The 13,075-nt window shown below is 37.9% G+C and overlaps 1 protein-coding gene across 11 annotated transcripts in view; it reads left to right on the forward strand.

Moving 5' to 3' along the window:
• LOC127000646 (uncharacterized) overlaps positions 1 to 13,075 on the forward strand; it is a 121,994-nt gene that overhangs the window by 61,002 nt on the left and 47,917 nt on the right. The window contains exon 2 of one of the 11 annotated variants that reach the window (XM_050864598.1): positions 11,594 to 11,744. The exons of 9 other annotated variants lie outside the window; for them this stretch is intronic. In XM_050864598.1, coding sequence (XP_050720555.1) covers positions 11,594 to 11,744 — 151 coding nt within the window. Of the gene's footprint in view, positions 1 to 7,922; positions 8,089 to 11,593; positions 11,745 to 13,075 lie in introns of those variants that run through there. One more of the 11 variants, XM_050864597.1, reaches the window with a different exon arrangement.

The raw sequence follows: 13,075 nt of genomic DNA on the forward strand, positions 1-13,075 counted from the left end.
CACCTCGATATTGAGGAGCAGATGAAAGCAACTCAATATTCAGTTTACTCCCGACGCAGCGAAGTGACGGTCGATTCTATATTTGAAGGAGTTGATAGTATTCGCATTTACTACTTCTGAAGGAAGATTGTTCCAGTGACGGATGACTCGGTTTGAAAAGAAACTCCTTCCGATGTCTGTGTTACATCGACTAGACTGAATGGGTAAACCGTTATTTCTAGTTCTTGAGTTGGTTTGCAATTCAAAGAAATTGGAGTAATCGACGTTATTGAATTTTTTCAGATACTTGTAGACTTGAATCATATCCCCTCGTAGGCGTTTTTTCTCCAATGTAAAGAGATTGAGTCGCTTGAGTCGTTCCTCGTACGGTTGAGCCCTTAAGGTTGGTATCATTTTCGTGGCGCGTCGTTGAATCCTTTCCAGTAAATCAATGTCCTTTCTGTAATTAGGAGATCAGAACTGTACTGCATACTCGAGGTGCGGTCTTACCATGGAATTTTAAACTGTTGGCACTCTTTGTTAATTGTTTGCACTCTTTCTAAACTGTTGGCCCTTTGTAAACAATTAGCACCTTTGGGAAACTGTTAACACTCTTTGTAAACTGTTAACACTTTGTAAACTGTTGCCACTTTTTGTGAACTGTTGACACTTTGTAAACTGTCAGCACTCTTTGTAAACTGTTGGCACTCTTTGTAAACTATTAGCACCTTTGGGCTTTCTTTGTAAACTGTTGACATTTTGTAAACTGTTAGCACTTTGTAAACTGTTGGCACTCTTTGTAAGCTATTGGCACTCTTAGTAAATTGCTGGCGCTCTTTGATAATTGTTAGCACTCTTTGTAAACTCTGGCATTCTTTGTAAACTGTTGGCACTCTTTGTACTGTTGGAATTCTTTGTAAACTGTTGGTACTCTATGTAAACTGTTGACACTCTTTGTAAACTGTTAGCACTCTATGCAAACTGTTGGCACTCTTTGTAAACTGTTGGCATTCTTTTTAAACCGTTGGCACACTTTGTAAACTGTTGACACTCTTTGTAAACTGTCGCACTCTTTGTAAACTGTTGGCAATCTTTTTAAGCTGTTGGCAGTCTTTGTAAGATGCTGGTACTATTTGTAAACTGTTGGCATTCTTTGTAAACTGTTAACACTCCTTGTAAACTGTTCACACTCTTTGTAAACTGTTGGCACTCTCTGTAAACTGTTAACATTCTTTGTAAAATGTTGCGCTCTTTGTAGACTGATGGCATTCTTTGTAAACTGTTGGCACTCTCTGTAAACTGTTAGCACTCTTTGTAAACTGTTGGCACTCTTTGTAAACTGTCGGCACTCTTTGTAAACTGTTGGCAGTCTTTGTAAACTGTTAGCACTCTTTGTAAACTATTGGCACTCTTTGTGAACTGTTGGCACTCTTTCTAAGCTGTTAGCACTCTTTGTAAACTGTTTGCACTCTCTGTAAACTGTTAGCACTCTTTGTAAACTGTTGGCACTCTTTGTAAACTGTTGGCACTCTTTGTAAACTGTTAGCACTCTTTGTAAACTGTTGGCACTCTGTAAACTTTTAGTACTCTTTGTAAATTGTTAGCACTCTTTCTAAACGGTTGGCACTCCGTAAACTGTTGGCACTCTTTGTAAACCTTTAGCACTCTTTATAAACCTTTAGCACTCTTTGTAAACTATTAGCACTCTTTGTAAACTGCTGGCACTCTTGTAAACTGTTGGCAGTCTTTGTAAACTGTTGGCATTCTTTTGAAACTGTTGGCCTTTTGAAAACTGTTGGTACTCTTTGTAATTGTAAGCAATCTTTGTAAATTTTTGGCATTATTTGTACTGTTGGCACTCTTTGTAAACTGTTGCCACTCTTTGTAAACTGTTGCCACTCTTCGCAAACTTTTGCAACTCTTTGTAAACTGTCGGCACTCTTTGTGAACTGTTGGCACTCTTTGTAAGCTGTTGGCACTCTTTGTAAACTGTTGGAACTCTTTGTAAACTGTCGGCACTCTTTGTAAACTGTTAACACTCTTTGTAGACTGTTGGCATCCTTTGTAAACTGTTGGCACTCTCTGTAAACTGTTAGCACTCTTTGTAATCTGTTGGCACTCTTTGTAAACTGTCGGTACTCTTTGTAAATTGTTGGCAGTCTTTGTAAACTGTTAGCACTCTTTGTAAACTATTGGCACTCTTTGTAAACTCTTTGTACTCTCTGTAAACTGTTAGCACTCTTTGTAAACTGTTGGCACTCTTTGTAAACGGTTGGCACTCTTTGTAAACGGTTGTGCACTCTGTAAATTTTAGTACTCTTTGTAAACTGTTGGCACTCTTTGTAAACGGTTGGCACTCTGTAAACTGTTGGCACTCTTTGTAAACCTTTAGCAATCTTTATAAACCTTTAGCACTCTTTGTAAACTATTAGCACTCTTTGTAAACTGTTGGCACTCTTGTAAACTGTTGGCAGGTTTTGTAAACTGTTGGCATTCTTTTGAAGCTGTTGACCTTTTGAAAACTGTTGGTACTCTTTATAATTGTTAGCAATCTTTGTAAATTTTTGGCATTATTTGTACTGTTGGCACTCTTAGTAAACTGTTGCCACTCTTTGTAAACTGTTGGCACTCTTTGCAAACTTTTGCATTTCTTTGTAAACTGTCGGCACTCTTTGTGAACTGTTGGCACTCTTTGTAAACTGTTGGAACTATTTGTAAAGTGTTGGCACTCTTTGTAAACTGTTGGCACTCTTTGTTAACTGCTGGCTCTCTTTGTAAACTGGTGGCACTCTTTGCAAACTGTAAGCACTCTCTGTAAACTGTTAGCACTCTTTGTAAACTGTTAGCACTCTTTCTAAACTGTTGGCACTCTTTGTAAACTGTTAGCAATCTTTGTAAGGTGTTAGCCCTCTTTGTAAACTGCTGGCACTCTCTGTAAAATGTTAGCACTCTTTGTAAACTGTTGGAACTCTGTAAACGCTTGGCACTCTTTGTAAACTGTTAGCACTCTTTGTAAACTGTTGGCACTCTGTAAACTGTTGGCACACTTTCTAAACCTTAACACTCTTTAAAACACTTTAGCACTCTTTTGAAACTATTAGCACTCTTTGTAAACTATTAGCAGTCTTTGTAAACTGTTGCCATTCTTTGGAAAATGTTGGCCCTTTGAAAACTGTTGGTACTCTTTGTAAACTGTTCTCACTCTTTGTAAACTGTTAGCACTCCTTGTATACTGTTGGCACTCTTTCTAAACTGTTGGCACTCATTGCAAACTGTTGGCACTAATTGTAAACTGTTGACACTCTTTGTAAACTGCTGCCACTCTTTGTAAACTGTTGCCACTCTTTGTAAACTGTTGGAACTTTTTTGTAAAATGTCGGCACTCTTTATAAACTGTTGGCACTCTTTGTAAACTGTTAGAGCTCTTAGTAAACTGTCAGCACTCCTTATAAACTGTTGGAACTCTTTGTAAACTGTTGGAACTATTTGTAAAATGTTGGCACTCTTTGTAAACTGTTGGCACTCTTTGTAATCTGCTGGCACTCTTTGTAAACCGGTGACACTCTTTGCAAGCTGTTGGTACTCTTTGTAAACTGTTGGCACTCTTTGTAAACTGTTGGCACTTTTTGTAAACTGTTGGCACTCTTTGCAAACTGCTGGCTCTCTTTGTAAACTGTTGGCACTCTTTGTAATGTGTTGACACTCTTTGTAAACTGTTGGCACTCTCTGCAAACTGCTGGCACTCTTTTTAAACTGTTGGCACTCTTTGTAAAGTGTTGGCACACTTTGCAAACTGTTACCACTCTTTGTAAACTGTTGCCACTCTCTGTAAACTGTTAGCATTCTTTGTTAACTGTTAGCACTCTTTGTAAACTGTTGGCACTCTTTGTAAACTGTTGGCACTCTTTGTAAACTGTTGGCACTCTTTGTAAACTGTTGGCATTCTCTGTAACATGTTAGCACTCTTTGTAAACTGTTGGCATTCTTTTGAAACTATTAGCACTCTTTGTAAACTATTAGCACTCTTTGTAAACTGTTAGCACTCTTGTAAACTGTTGGCAGTCTTTGTAAACATTTGGCATTCTTTGGAAAATGTCGGCCCTTTGAAAACTGTTGGTACTCTTTGTAAACTGTTGTCACTCTTTGAAAACTGTTAGCACTCCTTGCATGCTGTTGGCACTCTTTGTAAACTGTTGGCACTCTTTGCAAACTGTTGGCAATATTTGTAAACTGTTGGCACTCTTTATAAACTGTTAGCACTCTTTGTAAACTGTTGGCACTCTTTGTAAACTGTTAGCACTCTTTGTAAACTGTTGGCATTCTCTGTAACATGTTAGCACTCTTTGTAAACTGTTGGCACTCTCTGCAAACTGTTGGCACTCTTTGTAAAATGTTGGCACTTTTTGTATACTGTTGGCACTCTGTAAACTGTTGGTACTCTTTGTAAACCTTTAGCACTCTTTATAAACCTTTATCAGTCCTTTGACTCTATTAGCACTCTTTGTAAACTATTAGCTCTCTTTGTAAACTGTTGGCACTCTTGTAAACTGATGGCAGTCTTTGTAAACTGTTGGCATTCTTTTGAAACTGTTGGCCCTTTGAAAACTGTCGGTACTCTTTGTAACTGTTAGCAGTCTGTAAATTTTGGCACTATTTGTAAACTGTTGGCACTCTTTGTAAACTGTTGTCACTCTTTGTAAACTGTTGTGACTTTTTGTAAACTGTCGGCACTCTTTGTAAATCGTTGGCACTCTTTGTAAACTGTTGGAACTCTTTGTAAACTGTCTGCACTCTTTGTAAACTGTTGGCACTCTTTGCAAACTGTTGGAACTATTTGTAAAATATGGGCTCTCTTTAAAAACTGTTGTCACTCTTTGTAAACTGCTGGCACTCTTTGTAAACTGGTGGCACTCTTTACAAACTGTTGGTACTCTTTGTAAACTGTTGGCATTCTTTCTAAACTGTTGGCACTCCTTGCAAACTGTTTGCACTCTTTGCAAACTGCTTGCACTCTTTGTAAGCTGTTGGCACTCCTTGTAAACTGTTGGCGCTCTTTGCAAACTGCTGGCACTCTTTGGAAACTGCTGGCACTCTTTGTAAACTGTTAGCACTCTTTGTAAACTGTTAGCACTCTTTATAAACTGTTGTCACTCTTTGTAAACTGTCAGCACTCTTTGTAAACTGTTGGCAATCTCTGTAAACTGTTAGCACTCTTTGTAAACTGTTAGCACTTTTTGTAAACTGTTATCACTCTTTGTAAACTGTTAGCACTCTTTGTAAACTGTTAGCACTCATTGTAAACTGTTGGCACTCTTTGTAAACGGTTGGCACTTTTTGTAAACTGTTAGCACTCTTTGTCAACTCTTGGCACTCTGTAAAATATTAGCACTCTTTGTAAATTGTTGGCACTCTCTGTAAACTGTTGGCATTCTTTGTAAACTGTTGGCACTCTTTATAAATTCTGGTATATATATATATATATATATATATATATATATATATATATATATATATATATATATATATATATATATATATATATATATATATATATATATATATATATATATATATATATATATATATATATATATATATATATATATATATATATATATATATATATATATATATATATATATATATATATATATATATATATATATATATATATATATATATATATATATATATATATATATATATATATATATATATATATATATATATATATATATATATATATATATATATATATATATATTTCACTATATAAATCAACCTATATTAAGCGCCTTGTTATACATGTTATTTTTTTTTATTTAGTATTCAACCCTATTTCTTCCCATTTATGAATAATACATTTAATTTTTATGCAGATATATTAATTTTTGTGGCGTCAGGAAGGTTTTTCGTCGCGGCGCGTGAAATGAGTCGGTTTCGGCGAATTTTCGTCGCGACTTCCGGTCAAGCTCGAGCAAAAATTACTGAAGCTAGGAAGGCGTGCTTGGTGGCATATGAAAGCTCTATTAATACAGATTAATAATCAGAAAAAAAAAATGGAAATAAATAAATAACTTATAAGCAAAAAATTAGGACGTGTCCAAATTGCGGCAAAAGGGCCGAAAGACAGGCAATTTTGTGACGGCTCGACGACAAACTTGGAACGGAGCTATCAAACAATCCTTCGAGCTGGTCAAATTACATTGCCAAAATGGGCTACATGCCAAATTATAGCCTTCAAGAGGCAATAGCAATGCCACACTAGACAAAAACGCCAAAGTGTCTGGAGTTCGTCAAAATCGCTCTCAAAACGGTTTACGTTTCGAGCTCTGACGACGAAACTACAGGGAGTAAGGAAATGTTATACATCATATTAGAAAGCACATTGGTAGGGCTAAATTATTTGGCAAATATTTTTTTTAAATTCTCAAAAAAAGAGTGGGTTTCAAGGTTGGGAACTCAATAATAGGGTCTTTACAGAGTCGTTTTATGCGAATGGAATAAAACAAAGAATTAATAGATGAAATGAATAAGAAAGGTCAACAAAAGAACAAATAACATGGAAGGAAACAATGGAAGAAAACAAAGAATTAATAGATGAAATGAATAAGAAAGGTCAACAAAAGAACAAATAACATACTATACAATAAAGAATGAAGAAAACAAAGAATTATACATACACAAATGAACAGAGATAAATAAAAATAACAAAAAACATACAAAACAGTAAAAGAATGGAAGAAAACAATAAACAGACGAAAAAAAAATAATAAAAGAAGACATTACGAAACAGTAAAAAAAGGAGAAAACAAAGAATTTACATGATAATAAAAATGAATAAAAAGGAAACATGAAAGAAACACACAAAAAAACGGAAAAACGGAAATACAAAGAAATTACCCAAAAAAGAAAAGGAAAAAACATACAGAAATAAAACACAAAAACGAAAGTAATAAGAAATTACCCAAAAAAATAAAAGAAAAAAACACAAAAAACCGGAAGAACGGAAATAAGAAGAAATTACCCCAAAAAATAATAATAAAAGGAAATAAACATGAAATAAAATAAATAAAGCATCAAAAAAGAAAAGATAAACAAAAAAACAAAAACGCAAAACAAAACAGAAAAAAATGAACTCCCTCAAACAAGTGAAAAGAAGCAGACACAAAGAAATAAACAAAAAAAACAAAAAAAAACATTACCAAGACAGAAACAAAGAAAGTTACAGATTCACAAAAACAACTCAATCCCCTTCAAGCAAACCTTGATGACTTCACACACACACCTGCAAGATACCTGTGTCAGCCCAATCAGGTTCTGCAGGTGTGGAAGAGGCTGTGGAATGCCTGTAGTGAGTGATGCTGTTGGTGGTGGTAGTGGGGAGGGGGAGTATAGGATTGCCTGGTAGTGATGGTGATGTGTGCATACTTGTGTGTGTGTGTGTGTGTGTGTGTGTGTGTGTGTGTGTGTGTGTGTGTAGGGGGGAGGGGTGATGATAGTGGTGGTGGTAGTGGTGATGATGATGGTGGTGGAGTTGCAGTGGTGGTGGTGCAGCATTCTTTGTTCAATACTGGTCGGTGAGGATTTTCCAGACGCCAGAGGGCATGTGGAGGACGTGAGGGAGGAGGAGGAGGAGGAGGAGGAGGAGGAGGAGGAGGAAAAAAAAGAAGGAAAAGGAGGAGGAGGAGGATACCGGATGGTAGGGTGGTGGAGATTGGATAGTTGAGTAAAGGAGGAGGAGGAGAAGGAGGAAGAGGAAGAGGAGCAGGAGGAGGAGGAGTAGGAGAAGGAAGTAGTGTGTGCAGAGAAAGGGAAGGAGAGGGAGGGGACGGGGGAGGAGGAGGAGGAGAAGAAAGCAGTGTGTGCAGAGAACGAGTCTATATAGGAGAGTTGGGGAGGCGGAGGAGAAGGAGGAGTCTTCCTGGAAGAGGAGGAAGAAGAGGAGGAAGAGGAGGAGCGCTAGGAAATATAAATGCTGGAGGTGGGCTTGGAGGTCCACAGAGTCGGCTCCACCAGCACCACTGTCAACACCACCACAGCCAGCACCACCACCAGTATGAAGGGGATAATGAGCTTCCTCCTCGCCACCTGCCTCGCCCTGGCCAGGTAACTACAAAGATAAGGATATGAGTAAGAAATGGCTCGCCTACAGAGTGTTGGAGGAGTGGAACAGCCTTGGCAGTCATGTGGTGCGTGCCAGTACAAGACAATTATTTCATAAATCGGTATTCTATGACGATTCCGCCTCGCACATCACCTTTTTTCCAGACCTAAAAGAAGATGAATTGGCTGGCTTCTCGTGAGTGTTTGTTCACTTTCATGAGTACGAAAGCTCTGTCGAGGTACCACCAGGGTCACTAAACTACCCACTGGCATGCCGACGATTCCTACGAAAGCCTTGCCAAATGTGTCAATGTGTATAAGAATATGTCCCTATAAGATTCATGGCTGCTGAAGATAGGTGGTGTTAGAGTCTGTGCAGAGAGGAATGACAAAACTATTCATGGATGTTATGACTTGACCGACAAAGTTAGATTTAAGCATTCATCCAGCTCTATATGCTCTGAAAAGGCGAAGTGAGCGTGGAGACTGATTAAGTTCATAAATGGGCGAAGGGTTTGATTAATAGGAGTGATGTCAATAAGCTTCTTGCGGTATAAGAGTCGCGGGTATAACTCTGCTAGTAATGGATTTGTGAGACAAGTCCAGATTCATTGAAGACACTGAATGGAGCTGGTTTATGAATAGTGGTGGATGAGTGGGACAGGTTTAGCAGTCATATGGTGAGTGCCGATACGATAGACATCTTCAAGAAGTAGATAATTTCATGGACGAGGTGAATGAAAGGAGTCAGGTTTGCAGACCAGCTCCTCTGTCAGCACAAACACACCGGCCCTTCGAGAGCAAGCAAGGTCCGAGGAGTGTCAAGTTGTTTGTCTTCACCGCGAAACTCTGGCCCCTAAGGGCGAGAAGTGTAGCGATATGTGAAACTTTGGCGCGCACACACACACACACACACTAACACACACTGACTCAACCGAGCGACTCAACCTCCTTAAAAGAGAGAGAGAGAGAGAGAGAGAGAGAGAGAGAGAGAGAGAGAGAGAGAGAGAGAGAGAGAGAGAGAGAGAGAGAGAGAGAGAGAGAGAGAGAGAGAGAGAGAGAGAGAGAGAGAGAGAGAGAGAGAGAGAGAGAGAGAGAGAGAGAGAGAGAGAGAGAGAGAGAGAGAGAGAGAGAGAGAGAGAGAGAGAGAGAGAGAGAGAGAGAGAGAGAGAGAGAGAGAGAGAGAGAGAGAGAGAGAGAGAGAGAGAGAGAGAGAGAGAGAGAGAGAGAGAGAGAGAGAGAGAGAGAGAGAGAGCGAGAGAGAAAGAGAGAGAGAGAGAGCTGGAAAAGACGCTTACAAGGAGATATCATTCAGGTCTTCAAGTACTTAAAAAAGTTCAGTAACGGCGATCACTCTTTGAGTTCTTTGAGTTACAGTCAACTCAAGAATTAGAAATAACGGTCTACCTATTCAAGCGAGGCGATGTAGTCAGACATTGGCATGAGTTTCTTCTCAAACCGAGTCATCCGAAATTGGAACAACCTTCCTGCAGAAGTAGTAAGTGGAAAACCATCAACTCTTTTATAAAACAAATCGACCGTTGCCTCGTGGCGACAGGAGTCAAATGAACGTACGTACTAAGTGCTTTCACCTGCTCTGCATTCAGTGAAGTGCCTGTCGAGCGGATCAAAGCTCTGGAGCGGGCAGCCTTGTGGTGAGCCAACAGGCTTCCTGCTGCCCGTGTTTCCATGTCCACTTCTTCCTTTTGTTCACTCTTTCTTATTTCCTTCCTCCTGGCAGCCACCAGACACCTCAATTCTCCTCCTCCTCCTCCTCCTCCTGTCGTATTTTCCTTTCTCTTCCTAACACTTCGGTCTTTTCTCTCTTCCTCTTCATCATTATTACTGTTGTTGTTCTCATTATTATCTTTATTGTTATTATTATTATTATTATTATTATTATTATTATTATTATTATTATTATTATTATTATTATCATTAATATTTTTATTATTATCATTATCGTTTTTCTTCTTATTATTACGATCATTATTATTATTATTATTATTATTATTATTATTATTATTATTATTATTATTGTTAATATTACTATTATTATTATTATTATTATTATTATTATTATTATTATTATTATCATTAATATTATTATTATTATTATTACTATTATTATTATCATTATTATCATTATTATTATTATTATTATTATTATTATTATTATTATTATTATTATTATTATTATTATCATTAATATTATTATTATTATCGTTTTTTTTCTTCTTATTATTATTATAATTATTATTATTATTATTATCATTATTATTATTATTATTATTATTATTATTATTATTATTATTATTATTATTACTATTATTATTATCATCATCATTATTATTTTGCTTTTGTTCTACGTATTATTTTTTTTCTAATCATCGTCTTACCTTCTTTTTTTTCTTGTTAGGCTTAATGCTTTATTATTATTTCTTTACTACGTCTTTTTCATCGTCATATTCTTCATTCCCTTTTTTTCTTCTTCTTTTCTTCACCATCCCCCCTTCACGTTTCTTCTTCTCTTTCTTTTCATCAACCCCATCGTGTGTTTTTGTCTTTTTTCCATGAGGCAGGTTGTTACATAATCTGACAACCGCATACCAACACATCCTTCCATCCCTTCTTCTCCTCCTCCTCCTCTTTCTTCTTCTTTATTTTTTTTCTCTTCCTTCTCTCTTTATCTGTCTTCACGTCCTCACTATCACTTCGTCCTTCCCCACCTCCTCTTCCGCGCCTTCTTCGTTTTCTTCTTCCTATCCAAAGCTATCCATAAGAATGAATACCACATTCACACACACAGGGCTGTGTGGCCCAGCAATAGACCAAGCATATAAAAATGAGATAATACATATATATATATATATATATATATATATATATATATATATATATATATATATATATATATATATATATATATATAAATTCTATATGTCTCACCAGCTGATCATCACGTTGACCACAACAGTAAAAGTACATTTGTTTACATATGATATATGTACGATGACCAAAATAATATGTATATATTTTATATATAGTAATATAGAAATTAGGAACCCCCAAAAATAATAGTGTCGTCATATCTCGTCGATCAAGCGGGTATCTTAAGAAAAGCATTAACAGATCGGTCACCTCGGGATTCCCGTCACAAAGAACTGCGTCCAAGGTGAAGGGAATGTCCCTCGCTCTGTAGTAGTTTACCAGTGGACTGCGTTCACGGGTAAATCCACTGCAGTGCAAGATGAGGTGACTGATAGCTAGTATACCATCACACGCCTGACAGATCGGTGGAAATGTTCTATTGATATAGGGGGTCAGGTGTGTGAGCCGGCTCCCGGCTCAGGACTATTTCATCGCGGCGAGTGGAGCAGGTTGCGGTGCTCCACTTGACTGGCATTGGTTTAACGGTCTTTAGAGCCAGGTCGGTCCACTGACTTTGCCACAGAAGATGTATTGATGTTGCCTTGCCATCGCCCACCTTTTCCTCTCCCCCCTCCAGCGGGGACCACGGACCCGAGGGATCCGTGCACTGTCACTGCGGAGTCTTCGCCACCAGGCACGGGGGTCTGGTGCAGCTGGACGAATTCCCCCACGAGCACGTCGCCGATTGTTCAAAGGTCCTCGAGTGCAAGACCGTGTGCCAGAATGCGGTAAGTGTGTGTGTGTGTGTGTGTGCGTGTGTGTGTGTCTGTGTGTGTGTGTGTGTGTGTGTGTGTGTGTGTGTGTGTGTGTGTGTGTGTGTGTGTGTGTGTATTCACCACCACCACGGCCTGATCACGTGGTGGACTCGTAATCAACAGCAGGTACACTCCCGACATGAGCAAGTGCTCTTTATCGTCGATCGATGGGTACTGCCAGGACCTCACACACCACACACCCCATCCCCCTTCCTCAAGGGGGGACAGTAACCACTCATAGTTAACGGAAAGAATCCGCCCTGAGCGGGCTCGACCATTGCCGTCTCGATATAGAGATGGCCTGACAGCTCAAATTATGAGTCATCCAAGTAAGGCAGAGTGTGTCCCGCGCTCTCCAATAAAATGTTTTTTTTTTTAATATCTTTCCATATCTTTGTGAAAAAAAAAATCTGTGATAAATAAAGGTTTTCCAACATTAATATCTCATAAACATTATCAAATTAGACAAAAAAGAGGAAATAAATAAGATATAGTATAAGAAGAGGCAGAAATTTCACACAAAAAAATCAAATAAATACATTGACAGTCGAAGCTGGGTACTCCTATTAGTTTGATTTGTCATAGTTTCTAAACATTTCGTTTTGACATTCATAACGCTTTCGTTACAATTACTATATTCAACAAGCCGATCCTCCATCCCGATACTAGGCAGCTCAGTCACCTGGTATCTGGCAACTACGCGTGAGGGGGATGCAACAACCCTCTCAAAACTTCAAAAGGGAATAGGAAAGCAAAGTCAAGGGAAGAAAAGAACAGAAAAACACCTAGGTTCAGGGTGAAGTGTATGAGTGTGCACTGCGAAGTAACTAAGTGCATGGTGTGAAGTATAGAAGTGTTGAGAAGGAGGACCTAAGAAGCGATACAAAGCGTTATAGGTCAAAAGATCACCTCCGTTCCTGGGACAAATTATTTACTCATTTAATAGCCATGGTATATTTTATCGTTATATTTTTTTAGGAAGATATAATCGTATAATAGCAATGAAATAGTTTACGTTTATAATATATGGCTTCGAAATGTGAGACTGAGATTCACTACTCAGTGGTGGTGCACTCTATAATACCTCTATGTAACTTGTAGTTGCAGGATAACAGGTGACTGAGTTGCCTATAATAGTATAGGGATAGAGGATCGGCTTGTTGAATACAGTACTAATTGTAACGACAGCGTTATGAATGTCAAAAGAGATATCTAGAAACGATGACAAATCAAAATAATAGGATTCTACCCAGTTATGACTGTCAATGTATTTATATAATTTTTCATGTGAATAATTATTTCTC

The sequence above is a fragment of the Eriocheir sinensis genome, chromosome 19 (genome assembly GCF_024679095.1).
Source record: "Eriocheir sinensis breed Jianghai 21 chromosome 19, ASM2467909v1, whole genome shotgun sequence".
In the NCBI taxonomy this organism is placed as follows: domain Eukaryota; kingdom Metazoa; phylum Arthropoda; class Malacostraca; order Decapoda; family Varunidae; genus Eriocheir; species Eriocheir sinensis.